Source organism: Drosophila albomicans, chromosome 2L (genome assembly GCF_009650485.2).
Source record: "Drosophila albomicans strain 15112-1751.03 chromosome 2L, ASM965048v2, whole genome shotgun sequence".
NCBI classification, from domain to species: Eukaryota; Metazoa; Arthropoda; class Insecta; order Diptera; family Drosophilidae; genus Drosophila; species Drosophila albomicans.
This window is the reverse complement of record NC_047628.2, coordinates 8,737,992-8,758,227: the sequence shown is the minus strand read 5'-3', so window position 1 is coordinate 8,758,227 and position 20,236 is coordinate 8,737,992. Positions and strand designations below refer to the sequence as shown.

The window sequence follows — 20,236 nt, the reverse complement described above, 5'->3', positions numbered from 1 at the left end:
TAATTGCACACATACATATAAAGTGTCAGTTTTTACATTTTTTTCTAATGTTATTAACAGAAAACTGTTGTTGATTGATATAATGATTTTTAGTTCTACGACCCTGTATAAAATCTTTTGGTAATTGAAATGAACTTATAAATAAATTTCGTATTCATTTTGATTTTTATTATTAAAAAATATACTGAAAAATAAGAAAAAAATGCCAATTTAAATTTACAGCTGGTAATTAACAGTGCAGTTTGAGAGCAGCCCCTTTGAATAACATAACAGAATTTTCTAGCCGCCAGCTGCCACTTAATAACAGACTACCGTAAGGCATAACATTCTATTGGGTCCAGTATTGCAAAAAAGTATTATTTAACTTAAACCAAACGAAATTTTATGTTGAAATGATGATGTAGCTTTGTAACTATAACTTTGTAGTTAATAATATCAACAACTAATTTTAAATCTCTCAATAGACAATTAAATTTGCTAAGCTTACCGATGTATCGGCACTGCATGACGGGTTATTATTCGATAGGTCTACAGCAGCAGTCGATAACTTTTACTGATCGCAGCGGTAATTTATTTTGCGCACTTTTTTTGTGGCACGCAATAAGCGCTTGAAATGCCGGAGGAAACAGTGATTGTCAAGGAGGAAATTGATATAGATGATACAAAAATAAAATTGGAGTTTAATGATGAAGAGCCGCCCCCGCTGAAATTGCTGCAAGGTAAATATTAATGATGGCATTTTGCATGCCTGCGTTTATACATACACCGTAAGTCTGCGTATGTGTTTTGTGAGTGCCCGCATGTGAATGTGCTTTTTGTAAATGTGTTGAGCTCAATTTTATTACGCACTATACCGTTAGCTGAGTGTTTAATACAAACTAATTTTTCAGGTGGCGGGCTATTAGAGATAATTGAAGAGCGGCCCAATATGATAACCGTGCCAGTTCACGACTACAAGTCCGAGGACGAACTCAAGTTCATTGCCAGTCTAGCCGCGATCGATGAGCAGCAGACGGTAAGAGAACATAGAACCTAACCTAAAACACAAATCCATTGAAAGATATGCGTGCCAGAGCGAGTAAGAAGATACTGTTTTATTTTACAGTTATTTATGACGCCAGCTTGCAAATCGAATGAAGCTCAAGTTTTTAGGGAATGCGAATGCAAAATATGCACGTTTATATGCAAAAATCATTTAGCATTGGGTTCGCATCACATCAACCATCAACTGAATCGACATTTCTGCAGAAATGGATGTGACTTTTGGTGTAATACGCTGGAAGAAATGTTGGAGCATGAATATCGCCAACATCCGGTCGGGTTCACTTCCCAATTCAGCTGCAGAGTATGTACTCCATGGGAGTGAGCGAGAACTTTACAAACCAAGTGTGCCCAGATTATAATTCCTAATTAATATTTGATATTTGCAGATATGTGAGAAGAAGTTTTGTACGGCCGTCAGCTTGTCAAGTCATATGGCCACACACTGCTATGAGCGGCGCTTTGTTTGTGCCATTTGTCGCTATCATTATGCGTCATTCGAGGAGTTGCAGGTTCATCGTCAATGCAGCAAAGCAGCGTGTGGTCGCATCGTCTATGCGGACAGGCAAGATAATATTGGGGAGCTGGTGTTAGTTAACAAACTAAATAATGCAGTGCCGTCGGAGCTCTGTAATGTGCATATTAAAGAGGAGCCACTTAATGCGGCAGAAGAGCAATTTTTAAAAGTCAAAGATATCATTAAAACGGAACCAAAGGATGACCAAGTGGAGCAGTTAAAAGCCGGCCAGGATGTCAGCTGGTCAAGTGCTAGTTTAATGGAAAAACTTCGCAGTAAATTGCGTTTGCCGGCGATAAAGAAAGCGGATGTGAAAGTTGAGACAGCTCACTCGTCTTCAAACACAAAATGTAAGTAAACTATAAAAAATATTTAACTTTTGTTTATTTGAAAATTTATTTTCAGTTGATAAATTTAACCAAATATCTGAGCCCGTGGCCAAACGACCTAATATTCTAAAACCGGCCAGAAATAATCAACAAGCACCAAATGGCATTTCAACTGTTGCGTCCAACATATTAAAAGTGCTACCCAACAATTGCATGCTCTTCAAATTACCGGCGAATACGAAAATAGTAAAGATTTCAAACACGACGCACAACGGTAGTATCATCTCTGAAGGGGGAAACAAGATCCCCTCGTTGCCACTTACTCCACCATCGATTACTCCCCCAGTGTCTTCCACTAATCGCAATGCGTATTTCAGTGATCTAAGTTCGTTTGAATCAACGCCCGAATCTCAGAAAATTATTGAAGACATCAAGAATCAAATACGGAATATAGAACAGACCTGTCCACTGCCAGGCAGTGTGCTTCATGTCCCAAAACACTTCATTAGCTGCATGACGCCGCAGCCAACGAACCAACCAGTGGAGGTGCTTAGTTTACCACTGACAAAGAACAGCAATGCAACTGTGCGAGAGATGCGTATTGCACATCCCACATATCGTTTTAGCTGGCAGTGTCCATATTGCGCCCTCTGTTATGAACTATATTCGGCATTTTGTAAACACTTGTCGTTTACCCACAATGTTCAGCAGTCGAACATGGACGATATAATTGTCCAGGTCAAGGCCAGCAAGAGTAAGTGCGTTAGCTAGCTTTAATGACATTAAGTCCAAAAATCCTGTCACTCTCTCAGTTTCGATTGCAGAAATTTCTAATCTGCCAAAGAAAGCAGAGCCGTCTCCATTAACTCCTGTTGCTGAAGCTGCTACAAGTGATCAGAAAGTTGTAACAGATGCAACTTACAAACTAGCGACAATTCCAGCTGATACAGCGTCCTCAACAGCACCAGCAACTCCATTGTCACCTGCTTCAGGAGCTAGTCAACCAAAGCGAAATACATCTGTAATTCGGCCTGCACAGTATCAGTGTGAGGATTGCTCAAAATGCTTTACCACAGTGGGTGCTTTACGCATTCATAAGATGATACACACGGGAGAGCTGCCCCACAAATGTAATTACTGCGACAAACGCTTTCGCACACCTGGCCAAGTACGTGTACATCAACGCAGACATACGGGCGAGAAGCCTTTCAAGTGCAAGGTAAAGATAAAGATACCCTCGACACCACCTAACCGACATCTTCAGTATGTTAATACATTTTATCATTTTGTCGCCCAGATTTGTGCGCTGGCGTTCACACATCGTGAGACGCTCATCTCGCATCTGTCGCGTCACATTGGCATGAAGCGCTACAAGTGCTACGGTTGTGACAAGAACTTTGTTGTGGTTAGTGGATTGCGTGCACATCGTCGTCTACGGCCGGACACTTGTGGCAAGGTGAAGTTCACGGCGCGTGCACACGGACCGCGAGTTCGAGTCATAAGAGGTGAAGTTTTCTTTGAGTCCCACCCAGAACACAATGGTTATTTACGCAGCGAGGACCCTATAAATATTCTGTCTGAAAGAAACCATGTTGACATGGAACCAGATGTATCATCCAATGTTGTTAGTTAGTTATAATTATTTTTTTTTATGATTGTCAACCATCTTGAAATTGTTCCATTTTGTATAAAGCATATTGTGAAAAGAAATCCTAGATACATTGTATCATTTTTCAATAAATAAAAGTAAAATAAACAAACTCAGATTGTTTTAATGTTCGTATTAATAAAAAAGTAAAACAAAAAATAAATGTGCTCGAAATTTGTCATTGTAGCTCAAATAGCTGTCCCTAAAAGTATGCACTGAAAATTTTGAAGTGTGTTTAAATTCATGATATTAAGTCATTAGCTCATACATTACCTGATAGTACTGTTAAATTTCCTTTTGTATTTCTTAAGAATTTATTAAATTAAGGATTTGAGGACTAGCTACAAAAAGAAAAGAAGTATCGTTTCGAAGGAAATAAAACTACAATACTAAATAGCTTTTGCTGTTGCATGAAGACTAAAATAAAGTTCTTTTTGTTGCGACCCAGCAAAAGGCATTCTATTGCATTGTGTTTTTTGTATATTGTGTAATTTATTTCGCCTTTTATTATTGATGTTCATTGGTTTTTCGGTTCGTCAAAATTATATATATATGTATATATATCTGATACATATAGTCGTATGGTAATGTTTAACGTAATATGTTCCTTACTTAATTAAATACATATGAAATACGCTCGCTCAATATGCAGCTTGATTATTATAATTATTTTTAGGGTTCTGCATTTAGCATTAAAATTGTTAATATCTGACTAATTGTTAAAATATATATGTAATATTAAACAATTTTTATATATATTAACAAAATTCGACAAGCCGACAAATTGATGTAATATACAATAATCTGTATATTTTACATATGCAATTATTAATGTATATATATTTATATTGATTTAGTATGCTATGCTAAATATGTACTTATATATGGTTGCAACGTTGATTATTCTAGACATCTAATGTTGCTATCGGTATCGGTTTATCGCTATAATTTCATTATTATTCATTCCAAATACGCCCCATTCTGGGCCAACGGCAAAACGCCAAACTTGTCAATTTTCCTATGGCCAATTCACTTTCTGGGCAACTTGCTAACAATTTGAATTATATGTATGTGACTGTGTATAACTAATCATTAGTTTTATTATGTATGTATTATTACTATTGTTGTTTAACATGTGTTTTTCTTTTGGGCTAATAATTTAGTTATCGCTTTGCTAACGTCTTTTATAAATATGTTTGCGATCGGATTCGAATTCGATCATTCAATATATCCTTTCTTTATGTACATTATTATACTTTTCTTAGACAATAATAAGTATAAATGTTTTGTAATAGTATATACGCATATATTATATGTTCTACAATACATATCTACAGTTATGTTATTACTTGTCGCTTGCTCCGTCTATCTGCTTGGGTATTATTATCTATGCTGCCTTTTTCATACACTTTAGGTACCATAATTTTCTAGCTGTAAGATCCTAATTAGCTGCAGTGGTTCTGGTATATACAGGAATCTAAACATATCATGCTTAAATCAAACAAAAATATTTCGAATTGTACGATCACCTCAATTTCACATGAACATAACTACAGCGTATTTTACGAAATATGAAATGTTCCTCAAAGTAGATATTGTTAATTCCTATGAAATCGATTGCGAAGTAGAAATCAAAAAACTTCGAAGAATCAAAGCTTGGATTTAAGTAATATTCCCAATAATCTCAAGTTGGATGGATATAAAAGTGTGAATGTAATCTCCAAATGTTGGAAGGATTAAGCGATAAAAAGGGGAGAGCTTTTTGCGAATTTGGACAGCTCTCTTAATACACACGAATATAATTCTATATCAATCTATGTCCTGGAATAACTAAAACTAATCGATAACTGTTAACTTAAACTAGTAACTAATTAAAAATAGCTGCCTTAAGATATGCACTACACAAGACTTTTTGACTAATTGCACGGTTTACATGTTTTGCATTAGATAAATATGCGGACTTCTGTTCACGATTGCACTTTCTAATCAAGTATCAATCGCCGTATTAATTGCATTTCAGTTGTCAGCGAATTTGATTAAATTGACGCAAAAATGTAATGCAGAACAGGTCTGATAATCATAGAACCTAAGCGGAATTTTCAATTGGTATAAAAAAACACATTAACATATATTTGATTGATTGATTGCATACACATTAATCTACCATACGGCACATGTACGAAATGTGTCTGATAAATTGGATACACTTTCCCGTCTCCTATATTCTCATTTTCTCATTCTATTCGAGCTACTGTGTTTCGAGATTCATTTAGGCGGTACGTCTAATAGCTACCAAGTCCTTAGTTAAAATATGTATAGGTTACCAGTGCGGGCTGATCGGGCCACGCAACAACAACAAGTTGATTGACTACTTTGATTAGTTAGAGCAAAAACTGTATGCACATATATTTATACACACACACACACACACATGTGTTTGTTTGCATATGTATTTATGTATATGGCATATGTAAATTACTGATAATTAAACGTGTAACAGTCTTCTTGAGTTCACAATTATTTCCAAAAAACAAAAGCAAAAGTTAAGACCGAGGGGCAATTAAAAAATAAAGACGGACGATAGTTAAGATAAGATAAACAAAGACTCGGATAAAATACAAAAATCGTATATATAGTAATACACACACATATTCGAATGTGCATGCATGTTGTTAAGTAATATGTATGTGTGGGCAGTATCTGGCTATAATACTTTAAAGTTAAGGTATCCGTGTATTCTATGTATATCGTAAATGCGTATTATGCGTACAGTTTGCAAACGAACATGCAACACTTAACATAACTTAAAGTTTTCAACGTTTTTGCTCTGTAGCCAGTTGGATTTCATAATTTAAAATCCAACTACAACTGCAGCTCCAATTGCATTTCAGTTTGCGTAGTTGTCGAATGATCCCAAGTACTCCAACGCCGCGCGATAGCAGAAATGATACTGATCCTGTAAAGCGCGAAGAGAAATATCAGTAAGTTTATATAATATATTGTTAGGGAATATTCTCTTACTTCGGTCTGGACCATGGCGGGGCGCTGAGAGCGTAGAATTCGCACTGTTTGGAACACATCCAGCACACCCTCGTATTGCATGCGCTCCAGCACAATGCTCAGCGTGATGAAGACCCCAGTGCGCCCAACACCAGCCGAACAGTGCACAGTAATGGGGCCATCTTGGCCAAATTGTTCCTTCGTTTTGTGCACCTGACCAATGAAATCGATGAAGCCCTCGCCTGACTTGGGCACGCCCTGTTCGGGCCAATCGATGAACTGGAATTGGCGCACGGTGCGTGAGGAACCATCACGGGCATCGGTTACCTTGAAGCAAAGGAGATGTAGCGATACATTTGAGTATAAGGAAACTCTTAAGTAGCAGACATAAGTAAAGAGCATTTCAGTGTCGAGCTCACTCGACTTTAAAAGTTCTACTTAGTATGTGTTTAGTCAAGGGGGAATGTTGATTGATTGAAGTCGACGGCAAACTGAAGTTATGCCTCACGACAAGCGTGACAGCAAAACTCAAATGCAGCGGGCGCATCTGTGTCTATTTCTTGCATGACTACAACTTTATGAAAAACGAAACTTTAGACATTCAATATACTTTCTGACTAGAGTAAAGTTGTTAACAACACTTTAATCATTTTAAAAGCCTTCAATTAGGTCACTCGACTTTAGCATTATGCAAGGAATATACAAAATGACTTTACTGATGAATTTCTTGCTTTTCATTCATATTTATATGTAATAGAGAATTATACGAATACACATTTATTATGATAGCTTTTAAACGAAGCGACAATGTGAGGGTTTGATTAAGAATTTGAAAGAATTTTTAAAATACAAAAGATTTGTTAAGGTTTTTTGTTTTCTGTTTTCACTATTTAGCTGTACTCGCGCTTTACAGAAATAATAATTAAATACTATCGATAGTAAATTTAAGTACTATCGGCAACTTTTCTGTTGTGCTTGTAAAATAAAGTACCTTGACTACTAAATCAGAAATCAATAATCAATTGTGTAGTTAATTGAATATACAATCTAATTAATTTTGCACACTCACCTTGAACTCTCGCAACTTGTATTGGGGCATATTGTACTCGGCAATGGGGTCCACAACATAATACTGATAGCGAACGGAGCGTTCATGGGGCCAGTATTGGAAACACTTTTCCTGCAACGCAACGAAGTGCATTAGTCAGAAGCCGGAAAGGAGAAACTCAATTAATAGTGAAATGCACTTACTCTGCCCATCTCCTTGAGTTTGGTCAACATGACGACAATGGTGGAATTGTGCTCCCAGAGCATGCGCCAAAAGTCCTCGGCGGTATCCTGAACGGGTCCCTGAGCAGCAATGTAGGCCGAGCGATAGCGATAGCCATCAATGAAACTGGCGTTCACGTAGTCACTTCCCTCGATACCGTGTATGGGTGTGAGGTACACACGACTTGACTCGTAGGGCAGAATGTGAACCAAACGATTCTTGTGCTTGTTGCAGGCCAAATTGGCGGTAACAAATTTGGAAGAGTCCATCTTGACATTGGACAGTTTCTTGAACTCCACTTCCATGCCCGAAATGCTCTCGCCCGGTTCGGTGGTCAGCAGTTTTTGCAAATGGGTGTGCAGATTGCGTGCAGCGACTTCGGTTAGGCCACAGATGATGGCCTCCAAAATGGCATCGTGTATGAAGATGTACTGATCCTCCGTTTGGACCATGTAGTTGCGTTGGGCACGCAGACATGTCACATGGCCATAGATGTCAATAATCTTTTCGTGCTTCATGCGTTCCAGCATCGAGTCGATGACGATGTAGCAACCAGTGCGACCAACACCCGCTGAGCAGTGAACCACAACGGGACCTGACTCGGGCGGAGTGAGAGCGCGACAGCGACGCAGGAACTGAAGGAACGGAGCCGGATGATCAGGCACACCATGATCTGGCCAGGCAGTAAATTGCAGCTGTTTGATCTCTCGTCGATCGTTGAAGCCCTGACGGCATAGCTGGAATGTGCGTATGCTATAGGTGGCCAGCTCCTGGGTCTCTGTGATGGTTACAAAGATCTGGCCATAGGTCTCGGTGCCACGCGATGGCCAATACTGATCGCATTTAATGCGAGTGCGCTCCTCCAAGCGAGTCATCATTACAATGGTCGCAGTCTTCAGTTCCCAGCACATACGCCAGAAGTCTGCAAAGGTCTCCTGCAGCGGTCCCTGGGTAGCCACATAAGCATTGTGCTTTCGATAGCCATCACAATAGTTGGCATTGATGTAGTCCGAGCCAAGGACATTCTCCTGTGCTGGCAACTGGACGCGCGAATGATCGTAGGCGGTAACGTTGGCATAGCGATTCTTCGACTTATTGTGCTCATAGTTCGAGTTGTCCCAGGTGAACTGCTGGCCGGGCTCGATGCTCTCGTATTCCTGAGAGAATTTCTGATTGTCATTGGACTTGAGTCGCTCAATGTGATTGGCGAACTCCGAGATGGGTATGGGCGGATGTGAGATCATGCCGGGTGTTTGGAAGTTCAGTCTGCGCATGTCCACGGGATCACTTGGTGTGGGTCCAGCTCCCAAGTCAGCAGCCATCAAAGGTCGCGTCACCGCTGCCTGATCAGGTGTTTTGCAGGGCTGACGACGACGCTTCACCACATAGAGCACAATCAGCGTGGTGGAGACAACGAAGGCGGCTATCAGGGGTAGCACAACCCACAGTATTTCAGGTTCGTCCTTGTTGCGATTCACGGAAACCTCTGGTTCCGATGGCCAGTTCGGATCGGGGCGATGTGGACGTTCGCCGGGCGGTGCTTCACGCATGTCCAGCGATAGGAACTCCGAGAACGGACTCGAGGTGTACAAATGCTTCTGTGGTGTATCTACAACGGCACGTACAAAGATGCGATAGCGTTTCTCACGCTCCAGCCTGCGATTGGTAAAGTTATGATAGTCATCGCCAGAGCCCAAATGGAATGTGAATGGTATGGAGCGTTGTGGAAACTTGGCGGCAATATAGGGAGCATTGGGACGTTCGGGCTTGTTGCGACCCGGCAGCAGATCATCAGTAAGAAACTGATCGGGATTCTTGTGCAGATTGGATTTATCCTCCGGAACTACAACTAGATAATAGTGTGAGATTGGACCATACTCCTCTGAGGCTTGTGGCAAGATTACAAGAATTTCCTCGCTATTAACCACACCATAGAAATCCGGCTTGACCATGGGCTGTGGTGCTGCCATTTGGGTGGTTACCGTAATCTTTGTGGGCGGTCTGTATGAATAGTCCGAAGGAATGGCGCTCACATTCACATTATAGGTGGTGAAAGGACTCAGTTCGTTGATTGTGTGCGTCTTGACAAAGTGCTTGAGAATGATTTCACGCTTCTGCACTGTCTGCGTTTGAGAGAAACCCTGCGAATCCACAAACACCTTCATGGCATCGAAGCTGATCTTGTAGTTGACCGGATTGAGGCGAATGGGTGGCGACCAAGAGAGTGTCATCGAGTGTGTGCTTACATCATGAGCACGCAGATTGAGAGGCACATCTTCGGGCTTAATGCGCACCGTAACCTTCTCGCTGAGGCGTCCCAGACCATTCTTGAATCGAGCCGCAATGGCCAAAGCATATTGGGCAAACTTTTCGAGGTTCACTAGATCAGCGGATTCCGTTAGACCTACTGTTTTGGTTTGCCAATCATCCAGATCCTCCACTGCGGTCATGGTGTAGAAGATCTTATAGCCCAAGAGTTTGCCTCGACTGGGCACAGGTTCCCACCAGATTTCCGCCGTCTGCTCAGAAGTGGCTACCGCTTGAACAGACATTGGAGCACGCCCCATGTCGCGTTCAGTTTCCACAATGATTTTCTCGCTAAAGGGACCTGCTCCCTGCTTGGTATAGGCGCGCACCCGAAATATATACTCGGTGTTCTCCTCCAAGTTGGTGAAGACTGCCTTGCGCAGCGTCATGTTGCGCTCAGAGCCCAGGCCGTGATCGATTTTCTTGTGAAACTGCACATCGTAGCGTGTGATTAAGCCATTGCGATTATCCCGAGTCGGAGGATCCCAGGTGACACAGACGACGTCGGGTGTTTGGAAGCGTACGGTTATGTTCGAGGGTGGTCCAGCTGGTGTTCCTTCGGGTGTCTGGAATATCTTTACTGTTTCCTGGCCAATTCCAATGTGATTGCTGCCCGCCACACGGAACTCGTACTCGACACCACGCTCGAGATCATTGAAACGCTTCTTCGTCATCTGTGGGCCGGATAGCATCTCCTCTTTTAGCGGTTGATCCTTGACGCCCCAGCGTAGTCGATAGCCACGTAATTCACCATACGTTTGTGCTGGTCGCTCCCATTCCAGCTCAATGGACACAATGGGGTCGCGTTCCATAATCTTGAGACTTACCGTGGGACGTACTGGTACACCGCCAGGTGTTTTGACAATCACGGCCTGGCTGCGATCACCGTCACCCTTGCGGGTTAGAGCTGCCACCTGTATTGAATACTTTGTATCGGGTTGCAACCCTGTCGCACTGTACTCCAGCATGTCGACCACATCGAACTTGAAGGGCTCGTTAAGGAAGCCCTTGCCCTAGAGTTAAAAATAAATAAATTTATAAAGAGAAGAACTGTCTTATGAGATTGTGCTAAGGAGTTGTAAATTTCTGGGCCGTTTGGTTTTGAGCTAGACATGAGATCAGTCTATTTTTTACAAGATTTGAAGACTCTTTTTCATAGGAAAAATGAAATTATTTGTCTTAAATCAATTGTTGTCAATAAAATATCTTTGTATATCTAGTATTTCAAGTTTTTCTAAGATTATTTCATTTTTAAAAATTACCTCATCGCGCATCTCCTGTACGTGAATGTGATAGCCACGAATGATACCATTACGATCCTTTTCCAATGGGGGCTTCCAGCTAACATGTATCGAGGTAGAGTTCAGAGGAGTCGCCTTAACATCTTGCGGATCTCCAGGCACTACAGACGATCGACGAAGAAACAATACATTAACCTTGGGCATATAGAAGGTGCAAAGATTTAAACAGAACTATTCAAATACATACGCTTACTTAGATCTAACTTATATTATATATGTAGAGGGATTTTTGTTGGATCTATACGATCCTTATTCTGAGTATCTTAGACTAAGAGACATATGAAAATGGAACTAGACACAGTTAACACTAAGATTACTAAGGTTGCCTTTGACCCTAGTAGCAATATACAAAACCAGAACGAAATTTTTTGGCTTCAAGTCAAAGTCACCACATCACACTTACAATAATTAAAATGAATAATTCAAATAAATGTATAAAATTGCGGAAAGTGCTGCTTAAATGCTAATATTTATATATACTATAAAGTTGTATAGTAGTAGGTTGGTAGTAAGATAGTTAGGTAGGTATAAAAAAGAAGTAAATGGTTGCTCAGTAGGTGCACAAAAGTGAATTGGGAAGTGCATTTTATATCTTGCTTGCTATGGAGAGTAATACTTATAGAATAGTTTCAAAAAGTTTGTACACAAAAACGAATTGTGCGAACCAGTTTCTCTGGTCTCCCCAATTCTTTAATATCAATTTTTTTGGGCAAAAAACAAACATGTAAGCATTCAAAAAACATTTTATACTTTTTTTTTGGTGTGCAAAATGTAAAAACATTGATGTAGTTATGTACTTAGTTTATTTCCAAAAAGAGAAATAAATATATGATTAGAAAGTCATGAGCTTTATTACAAAAATCCTCGCTGACTTTTAAGGGCGTCAAAAATATTTTTTGGTTAAAATAGAAAAAACATTAAAAAAAAAGAGAATTTGATTTGAGATTTAGTGATTGGTCTTCAATTCTGGACCAGTACAAAAATAGTATGATATAAATATATTTATATATGTTTTGTATAAATATATATATAGTAATAGATAATATATATGTGTTGCTATATAGGGCATTCTTAAACATTATATTCAAACCATATAAAATACTCACTCTTTTTCTCTAAATAGATTTAAAATGATTTTGTATATTTTTAATAATTAACCACCATCCATTAAATGTTGCGTTCAAAAATCAAATTTCGCAATAATTTTGTATTCACATCAAAAAAGTTTCAAAATTTGTTTTTCCATTTCGAGTTTGCATTCAAAAAAAGGTGCACGAAACAGAGCAAGTAGTGCAAGGTGCGAGTGGCCAAGCAAAGATATATTTGTGTTTGGTTTGTTTTTTTTTAGTATATATGAAAAAAGATATAAGATATAGCTCTTTAGTTTACAGTATACATTATACAGTTCCAAAAATAGATAGGTGCATTATTACGGGATGAAAATAATAAATGATAGGAGTTGAAAGTAAGAAACTATAGTTAAATATGTTATACATATGTATGTATATAATACAAAATTTACATATTTGTTGGCACACCCGCTTTGATACTCGACAAAAAAGTGTTGCATTTGTAAATTCCTTTAGTATTGTTTTCCTCTTTAATTAAACATACGTTGTGGTATTTTGTAAGGCTTAAAATGAGTTAATATTACCTTAAAACTTAAATCTAACTTTCGTAAAATATCTAAAATTTAATCTTAAATTTTGTAACTTAATGTATTTGTTTATTTCATGAACTGCTCCAAATGTGTAACTCGTGTCTGTTGAGGTCATTAAAATTTTTTAAATTAATATATAATTCAAATTATCCGAATGCAGCTCGTCGCGCACATGTTAAATTATGCTTCATTAGTGTTCGCCATAACACTGTGCACAGTGGGGCAAGAGGCACGCGGCAAGGGCAGTTTCGCCTACGGGACGGATTGCATGTCAACTGCAGCTTTGTCTAGATCTTGTCATTTCGTATGCATTCACATACTCTCCACACACACGCACGCTCGAACACATACTTGCAAACGAAAAGTATATAAAATAATTAAAATGCTACCGTTAGAAGGTGTTTTCTATTTTTTTCTGTAAATATATTTTTTTTCTTTTCCTTTTTGTGTTGTGCTGAATAGAAAGAATGGGGCAACGAGCGCATCGTAAGCTAAGCTACGAATGCTCGAGGTGCTCATTTGAATACCTTTTAATCCTAAAAATGAAGGGCATATCAGTACACACTGTTCAGATTTTATGTAAATGTTTTTCTTAGATTCCAAAATAAACAAAATGGGACTTTTCTATTTATAAAATTTAAATATCCATAAAATTTCGTTAGAGTTTATGGAAGGTTATAAATATATGTTATAAACAAGTTTAAAAAACATTTAGAACAAGTTGTTGTTAATTGTTTTATTTTATACATATGTATTTATTATTTATAGAAAATTTATTTATGATATTTATTTAGATATTTAGAATAATATATTTATTTGGAAGAATTTTCCATTATTTGTTAAAAATTTGAAAATTCTGAAATGAAATATGGATAAAACTAAATCTTTTTACCAATAGAATTCTTTTTAATCTGTCGGTGAAATGTTCAAAAAGAATCCATAATCTCCAGGGCGTATCTGGTAGTCGAGTTCTTTTGGGTAGGATTTGCTTCTTTTTCTGTGTATTTTATTTATTTTTTTTTGGTTACTTGTGCTGCTCTGTTGGGCTTGCGTGTGTGTTTGCAACACACAAAAGGGAAGCTGCTTTACGAATTTGCAGCCAGAGCTGGGAATAAAAAACAGCAGAAAAATGAAAGCAAGTGCCCAGCTTTAGAAAGGTGCTATTTGCATTTCACATTTCGTATTTTGCCTTTCGTATATCGCATTGAAAGCCAAGCCCAGCTAACAAGCGCAATATCAACGAAATAAAAATAAAAATTAAAGATGGCGAAGGAAAGAAATAAGTACAAAATATTGTAGCATACTTTCAGGATGACCCTTTAACTGCCAACTATGCAGTTCCTTCTCAATGCCGCAGGGTTATCAATGCAATTCTACATAGTTACTTCCACACACACTCTTCCATACAAATACATACACACTCGTTGATTGTGCTAAATTGAGTACAATTAAAATATAGTAGAGTAGTAGCAGTAGACGACACAGATGAGCAGCGAGCAGAGACAGAGTTGTGAAAATACTGTGCTGACTAGACAACTTGAAGTGCTCTTTTTGATTATGTGCATTGCTTAAACCATACAATTCTCTCTTTAGAATAAGTGAAAAGAAATATATTAATAAAGTAGCCTAGCTGACACTCTATGTATATTTGGCAATTGTGCAAAGGTGCCGCCAGTTGCCAGTGCTTTGCGGTGCTTTTGTAGTGCTTACTTAAAGTACAGAATCAAAGTGAGTAAGTGAAGTGTGCTTATAGCCTAACTTAGTTGACGTACTACTAGGTGCTTAACCATTAACTAAGTACATTTCATTTACAGTGCTTACGTTCAACAAATTAAATTAAGTGAGTGAGCCAACACATTTCATCGTGTCGACCATTTTTCAAACACAAAAGAGGAAAAACAACATACTTAAGAAAGAATTAAAGGTAAAAAGTTCATCGAACAAGCAAGTCAACAGCTAACAAGCAGTTGTGTTTTATGTTGTGAAATATGGTAAACGGATTGAATATTATAAAAATAATATGAATATAAAAAAATGTGCTCCTTCTATTTCTTATGTGAATTGATAATATTTTTAAATTTCTACCCAATTAAACGACTTCATTGTGTGCATTATCCGCAATTTCAAATATTAACTGTTTTTATATTTTCTGTACTTTTAAATATTAACTGATTTTATAAAAAATGTTTCTTTGGTAAGAGTTAAAGCTTTGACCGGAGTTAATTAATTTTAATAAAATGTTTTTTTAAGTAGTACAAAAAGTGTTCATAATTTATGCCAGGCACGCACTTATATTTATTATTATTAAAAATGTTGATGTATCTTTTTAACAGCTGTTTAATTATCTGCCAATTTCTGATTGACTCTATCTATTCCAAATTAGCACATTTTTCTATATTTATAAAAACACTGCGACAATTGAGTAGAGAAATAATAAAATTGGTTTCACAAATAGCGGGATCAACTCAGAGGGGCGCCATGTCAGTAACCATGGCAGTAAACACAAAAGATATCCAGGTGAGTGTAATAAAAAAAATAAAAAAATTGTGAACCAGATGCAAATGTGTTAACTGTGCAAACATGCAGGTGATGGCGGATGGCAAATAAAACTTAATCAAATGTGTCAACAGAATGCAAATTAAATGCAAAAATCAAATAATTTTTGTGCGAAAATCAATTTAAGGATTTTCTCTATGTTGCTCCTGTGTATTGCACGCGTATTTGCATAGCAATAAAATAAAATAATAAATAAATACAAAAACACAACAACAACAACAGCAAAATCATCAAGGTTGATGGGTCCGAGAGGGTGCAATATAGGCGCCAAAGTGCAAAATGGGTGCCAAAAAACAAAACACAAAGTTGACAGGGAGAAGAGGCTCAAAAAGATTACACCGAGCGGCTGCAAAATGTTATTAAATATGTATGCATACATGTGGCTATATACGTATGTATATGTGTGTATATATATATATATATGTATGAATCAGAAATCAAATAAAAAACATCAACCTACGGGTTACCGCAGCGTTAATACCCTTGCAGAGAGATATTGTCATATGTATATGCATGACAAAAAAAAATTTTATATTTGTGTAAGTGTATTTTTTTCTTTTGATAGCACAATTTCTATAAAAAGCTCCTTGAAAGGTGGTCGATAATGATTACAATTCTTTTTACTAAAGGCTCTTTAATTTAAATTGGAAAGTTAAATTTAAATTTCGTATAAATCTCTTTTGATAATTTTCATCGAGCTGTGTAAAGCAATCAAACTTTATTCCATACAAAAACTAATATTGGAAATATAGTTTTTATAGCAGCTAAGCGATATCGTAATGCTACATTTCACTTATACAAACACGACAATATATGAAAATAACTTGCAATATTTGCATTCAGCTACATATTAAACTATCATCGAAAATAATTCTATCATAGACGTGACACGCACTGTTAGATATATATATATATAGAAGTAGTGCAGTGCTATCTCTCTCTGCAAGCGTATGCAAATATAAAATATATAAATAAATGCAAAGAAATGCGTTGCAATATTTGCCAAAGGTACACAACAACAAAAGTGTGGAATAGCAGGAGGATTTGGGGAAATTGGGTCGTGGGAATTGGGGATGGGGTAACAACGACCATTTTAGGCCCGTTAGGAGTTTTGTTTACATTTATAATTGCATAAATTTAATTATGTAAATAAATCAATTTTATATTTAATGTGGTCCTTTAGTGGGTACACACAATGATAAACAAAAACAAAATAGGGAAAATAAGCACCAACAATCAACTAACTAAATTCCTAAAAATCATACAATTTTGGTAGATTATATTTGCAGTAGATAGTTTTGTAAGTATGTATGTATGTAAGTATGTATAGTAGTAGAAATAGTAGTAGTAATAGTAGAAGTAATAGTAGTTGTAATAATAGTATATCTGGTGCGCTTACAAAAACACAGAGCTCATGGCTTTTTTTTATATTTGGGTGCTATACAAATTACCACAAAAAGTTGAATGCATTATATCAAAAAATATGATTTATTATATATTTATAGTATATTTCCAATTCGGTTAATGCAGTTATCTTTCATCAAGACGATTGAGAGTCGATTAAATAACAAAAACACAATATAGGAGTTGTGCTAAAAAGTTGACTTGGATTTTTGTTTTTTATAGAGATACAAGTGCAAAAAAGTAGTCAAAAATTGCGCCAAAAAATATGCAATTTTATATTACCAATTAAAAATTTTTTGTTTTTTTTTTTGTTTTGTTTTTGATTGAAATAAAAAATTAATGAGCTTAAACATCATAAACGAAAAGCAAAATGATAAGAACACAACTTAAGAGATTGATTTTTTGATGAGATATTAATGTAAGGGGTCTGGATCAAAACTTCACTTTTTCCAAAGTTTTATAAAGACTTTTAAAAATCCAATAAGAGACGAGGGTAGTTTATAAGAAAGCTTCAAAAAAACAGAAAGTCCAGCAAAGATAAAAATAACTGAAACTTTTGAGAATTGGTACATTTTACATATGTATAAACTTTGCGATTACTCGTGAAAATATAATGGGTTGTATTTTGAAGAACTTAAAAGACTACAAAATAAAATGGGGTTTGAATAAATACTGCTGCATTCAAAAAGTCGGATGTGTGCAGCATTGAAAAATACTTATGTACGTATGTTATAAAATAGGGTATATGGTATTTACTGGTTGATGTAAACACACATACACAGAACAAAAGTCAATTGTGTAATTTCAAACGAAACAAAAACAAAGGAGAGAAAACGCTCCATTATGCGTTGCGGCAGCTCCTGCGTTGGGTGCTCGTTATCAAAATTCAAAAATTGTACAAAAATTTCTTTGATTAGTATGAGTTATAAGTTGATAAGATTTGGTGTAAACTAAAGGATTTTGTTAAATAACGTTTGAAATAAAAAAAGAATTGGATAATTATAATTTATAATAACGTATGAATATAAATGGTAAAGGTAAATTATAAATGATAATGGAAACATAAGAAATACGATTTGAGTTAAGACTTACGCATACGTAAGATTGTCATTGGCATACATACCATCCTCTTGGGTGCGAATTATAATCGGATGTGAGCGTGGACCATCGCCCACCGAGGTGCCGGCGAGTACCCAGATCTTGTACTCGGTCCAGCGCTTTAACTCATCGAGCACTATTTGGGTCATGTTCAGAGTGAGAGTGGACGCCTCGTCGTCCTCGCGACCCACCTCCACGAACAGCACCTTATAGTATATGATGCGCCCATTGGAGCGCTCCGCTGGTGGTGGCAGCCAGCTAAGCGAGATCGTTGTCGAGCTGTTCGCAATCGCCGTGATATTGCGTGGCGGAGCACCTGGTACTAATTACATAATAGATGGGAACGGTACGTATTGTGTGGTTGTTTTTTTTTTTTTTTTTTTTAGGTTTTTAGGTTTTTGTTGAGATGATTTTGGTTTTGCATAGCCAAAATTAGGTTGAGATTATGTAAGGTTATTTAGTTGTGGAGTTTTTATATTTTCATAGCGTTCAGCGATTAGCGTTAAAACCCAAAAGAAATGTTTGTAAAACGAAAAACATGTAACGAAAGAAAGCACAAAACAAAATATTTAATAAATGACATAATGGTTAGGCATAAGTATATAAGTTGATATTTGAAATAATCAAAATGAAACTTAAAAATATATTCTCAAGACATAATTAAATCCAATGGTTTATGCAAATAATGTTGTAGTTGCTTTTGCATTGCGAGATCTTCGAATTTCTCATTAAAAGCTTCTCTTGAAATAATTGTGCATATTTTTTGGTAACGATTTTCAGCTGAAAATTGTATTTACAGTATTGGCTAGATTTTACACTAAATGCTACGAAAGATTGGCAATGAAATACAATTATATTTATTGTTTACTAAAACATAAATCATTTAGCAAGCATGCATATAAATATTATATATTATAGCAAAACTTTATGCGATAACTTAATATAAAGGATCTCGCTCACACTCACACTCAGTACATAGACTTACAGATAGACAATAATATAAACACACACATGGCATATGAGCTTTATAAACATTTAATTTGCATAAACCATGTGGTTTTAGAATTTAAGTAAACTATACATAAAAACATTTGTCTAGTTGAGATACAAATATGTGTCAAAGTAAATGTATATGCACGATGCTCGTAATATATTCTAACTAGAATACCAATTAGTTTAGATAAATGGAAAACAAAACACGAAACATGAAACATGAAAATTGCTATCGAAACAGTTGAAATAATTTATTGCAAAACTGAAAGTTAAGGAACAAGTCAATTTAATACAAATGCTAAACACATTCATTTCTCATTGCTCTGAAAACGAAGCCGCAAAACAATCGTTAAGCCAGGCACCACGAGAACCACTAGAACCACTTAGTATTTTAATTATGCGCAAAATCATGCGAATATGCAAAACGTGCAAATATGAAAACCAAAAGTGATGGATGCAACAATGCATAGATACTTCCACTTCCACTTCCACATCCACATCTATTTTCATTTCCTCTACAATTTTCATTTCCATTTCACATTTCTCTTCGCGTTTCAAAATCAATTACTAAACACAGACACAGATCTGCACAGAAACTCAGACAGGCTACGAGTATTGTCTACGAATTTTGGTTTTGTGGTTTCGGTTGCAATTGCAGTTGCCATTGCAGTTTGCAGTTTGCAGTTTGCAGTTTGTATTCACAATTTTGACACATGCTTAGAAATAGTTGAATTGCAATCACCTTACTATACATCATCATTTGCATAATTTAACACTCGAAACATAAATTGCTAATGCAAATAAAACTACATATTTTGGGTGCAAGTTGCTTAACAATTTCACAAACAATTTCGTGCACAAATAAAGCATTCAAAAAGTAATTTAATGTTGAATATTTCTCTGTTGTTTTCTCTCATGTTGTTATTGTAAGAGTAGAGTTGTATTTGTAACTGTCATGTGGTGATGTTTTCAGAGTTTCGATTTTAGATCGTGTTGTTCCATCAACAGATTGCAGTTTTTTTTTTATTCAGAATTTCTTTATTTATTTTAGTTAAATACAAAATTAAATATTCTGTAATCTGTTGATTTTGCGATAAAATTTGAGGCGTGTT

At 36.6% G+C, this 20,236-nt stretch overlaps 2 protein-coding genes across 7 annotated transcripts in view; one reads left to right on the top strand and one right to left on the bottom strand.

Moving 5' to 3' along the window:
• The first annotated feature begins 529 nt into the window (after positions 1 to 529).
• Positions 530 to 3,623, top strand: LOC117565116 (zinc finger protein 236). 2 transcript variants are annotated; one of them, XM_034244079.2, is made up of 7 exons: positions 530 to 719; positions 891 to 1,015; positions 1,106 to 1,345; positions 1,431 to 1,908; positions 1,964 to 2,641; positions 2,700 to 3,106; positions 3,185 to 3,623. In XM_034244079.2, the coding sequence occupies exons 1-7, from the start codon at positions 614 to 616 to the stop codon at positions 3,518 to 3,520; spliced, it is 2,370 nt and encodes a 789-aa protein (XP_034099970.2). In that variant the 5' UTR covers positions 530 to 613; the 3' UTR covers positions 3,521 to 3,623. The 2 variants fall into 2 exon arrangements, with proteins under 2 accessions (XP_034099970.2, XP_034099971.2); XM_034244080.2 differs by having other exon boundaries at positions 531 to 719; positions 2,712 to 3,106.
• Positions 3,624 to 4,007: 384 nt separating this feature from the next.
• LOC117564094 (tyrosine-protein phosphatase Lar) overlaps positions 4,008 to 20,236 on the bottom strand; it is a 117,802-nt gene continuing 101,573 nt past the window's right edge. For 3 of the 5 annotated variants that reach the window (XM_052003169.1, XM_034242738.2, XM_052003168.1), the window contains 6 exons: positions 18,157 to 18,453; positions 11,375 to 11,514; positions 7,787 to 11,125; positions 7,605 to 7,715; positions 6,557 to 6,862; positions 4,008 to 6,491 (listed from right to left, as the gene is read on the bottom strand). In XM_052003169.1, coding sequence (XP_051859129.1) covers positions 6,423 to 6,491; positions 6,557 to 6,862; positions 7,605 to 7,715; positions 7,787 to 11,125; positions 11,375 to 11,514; positions 18,157 to 18,453 — 4,262 coding nt within the window. In that variant the 3' untranslated portion in view covers positions 4,008 to 6,422. The remainder of the gene's footprint in view (positions 6,492 to 6,556; positions 6,863 to 7,604; positions 7,716 to 7,786; positions 11,126 to 11,374; positions 11,515 to 18,156; positions 18,454 to 20,236) is intronic. The other 2 variants (XM_034242741.2, XM_052003170.1) reach the window with 1 other exon arrangement.

Coding starts and splice junctions, on each gene's coding strand:
- LOC117565116 (XM_034244079.2), top strand. CDS start 614: ATGCCGGAGGAAACAGTGATTGTCAAGGAGGAAATTGATATAGATGAT. Junction 1,909..1,963: donor CTCGTCTTCAAACACAAAAT/GTAAGTAAACTA, acceptor ATTTATTTTCAG/TTGATAAATTTAACCAAATA. Junction 2,642..2,699: donor CCAGGTCAAGGCCAGCAAGA/GTAAGTGCGTTA, acceptor TCACTCTCTCAG/TTTCGATTGCAGAAATTTCT.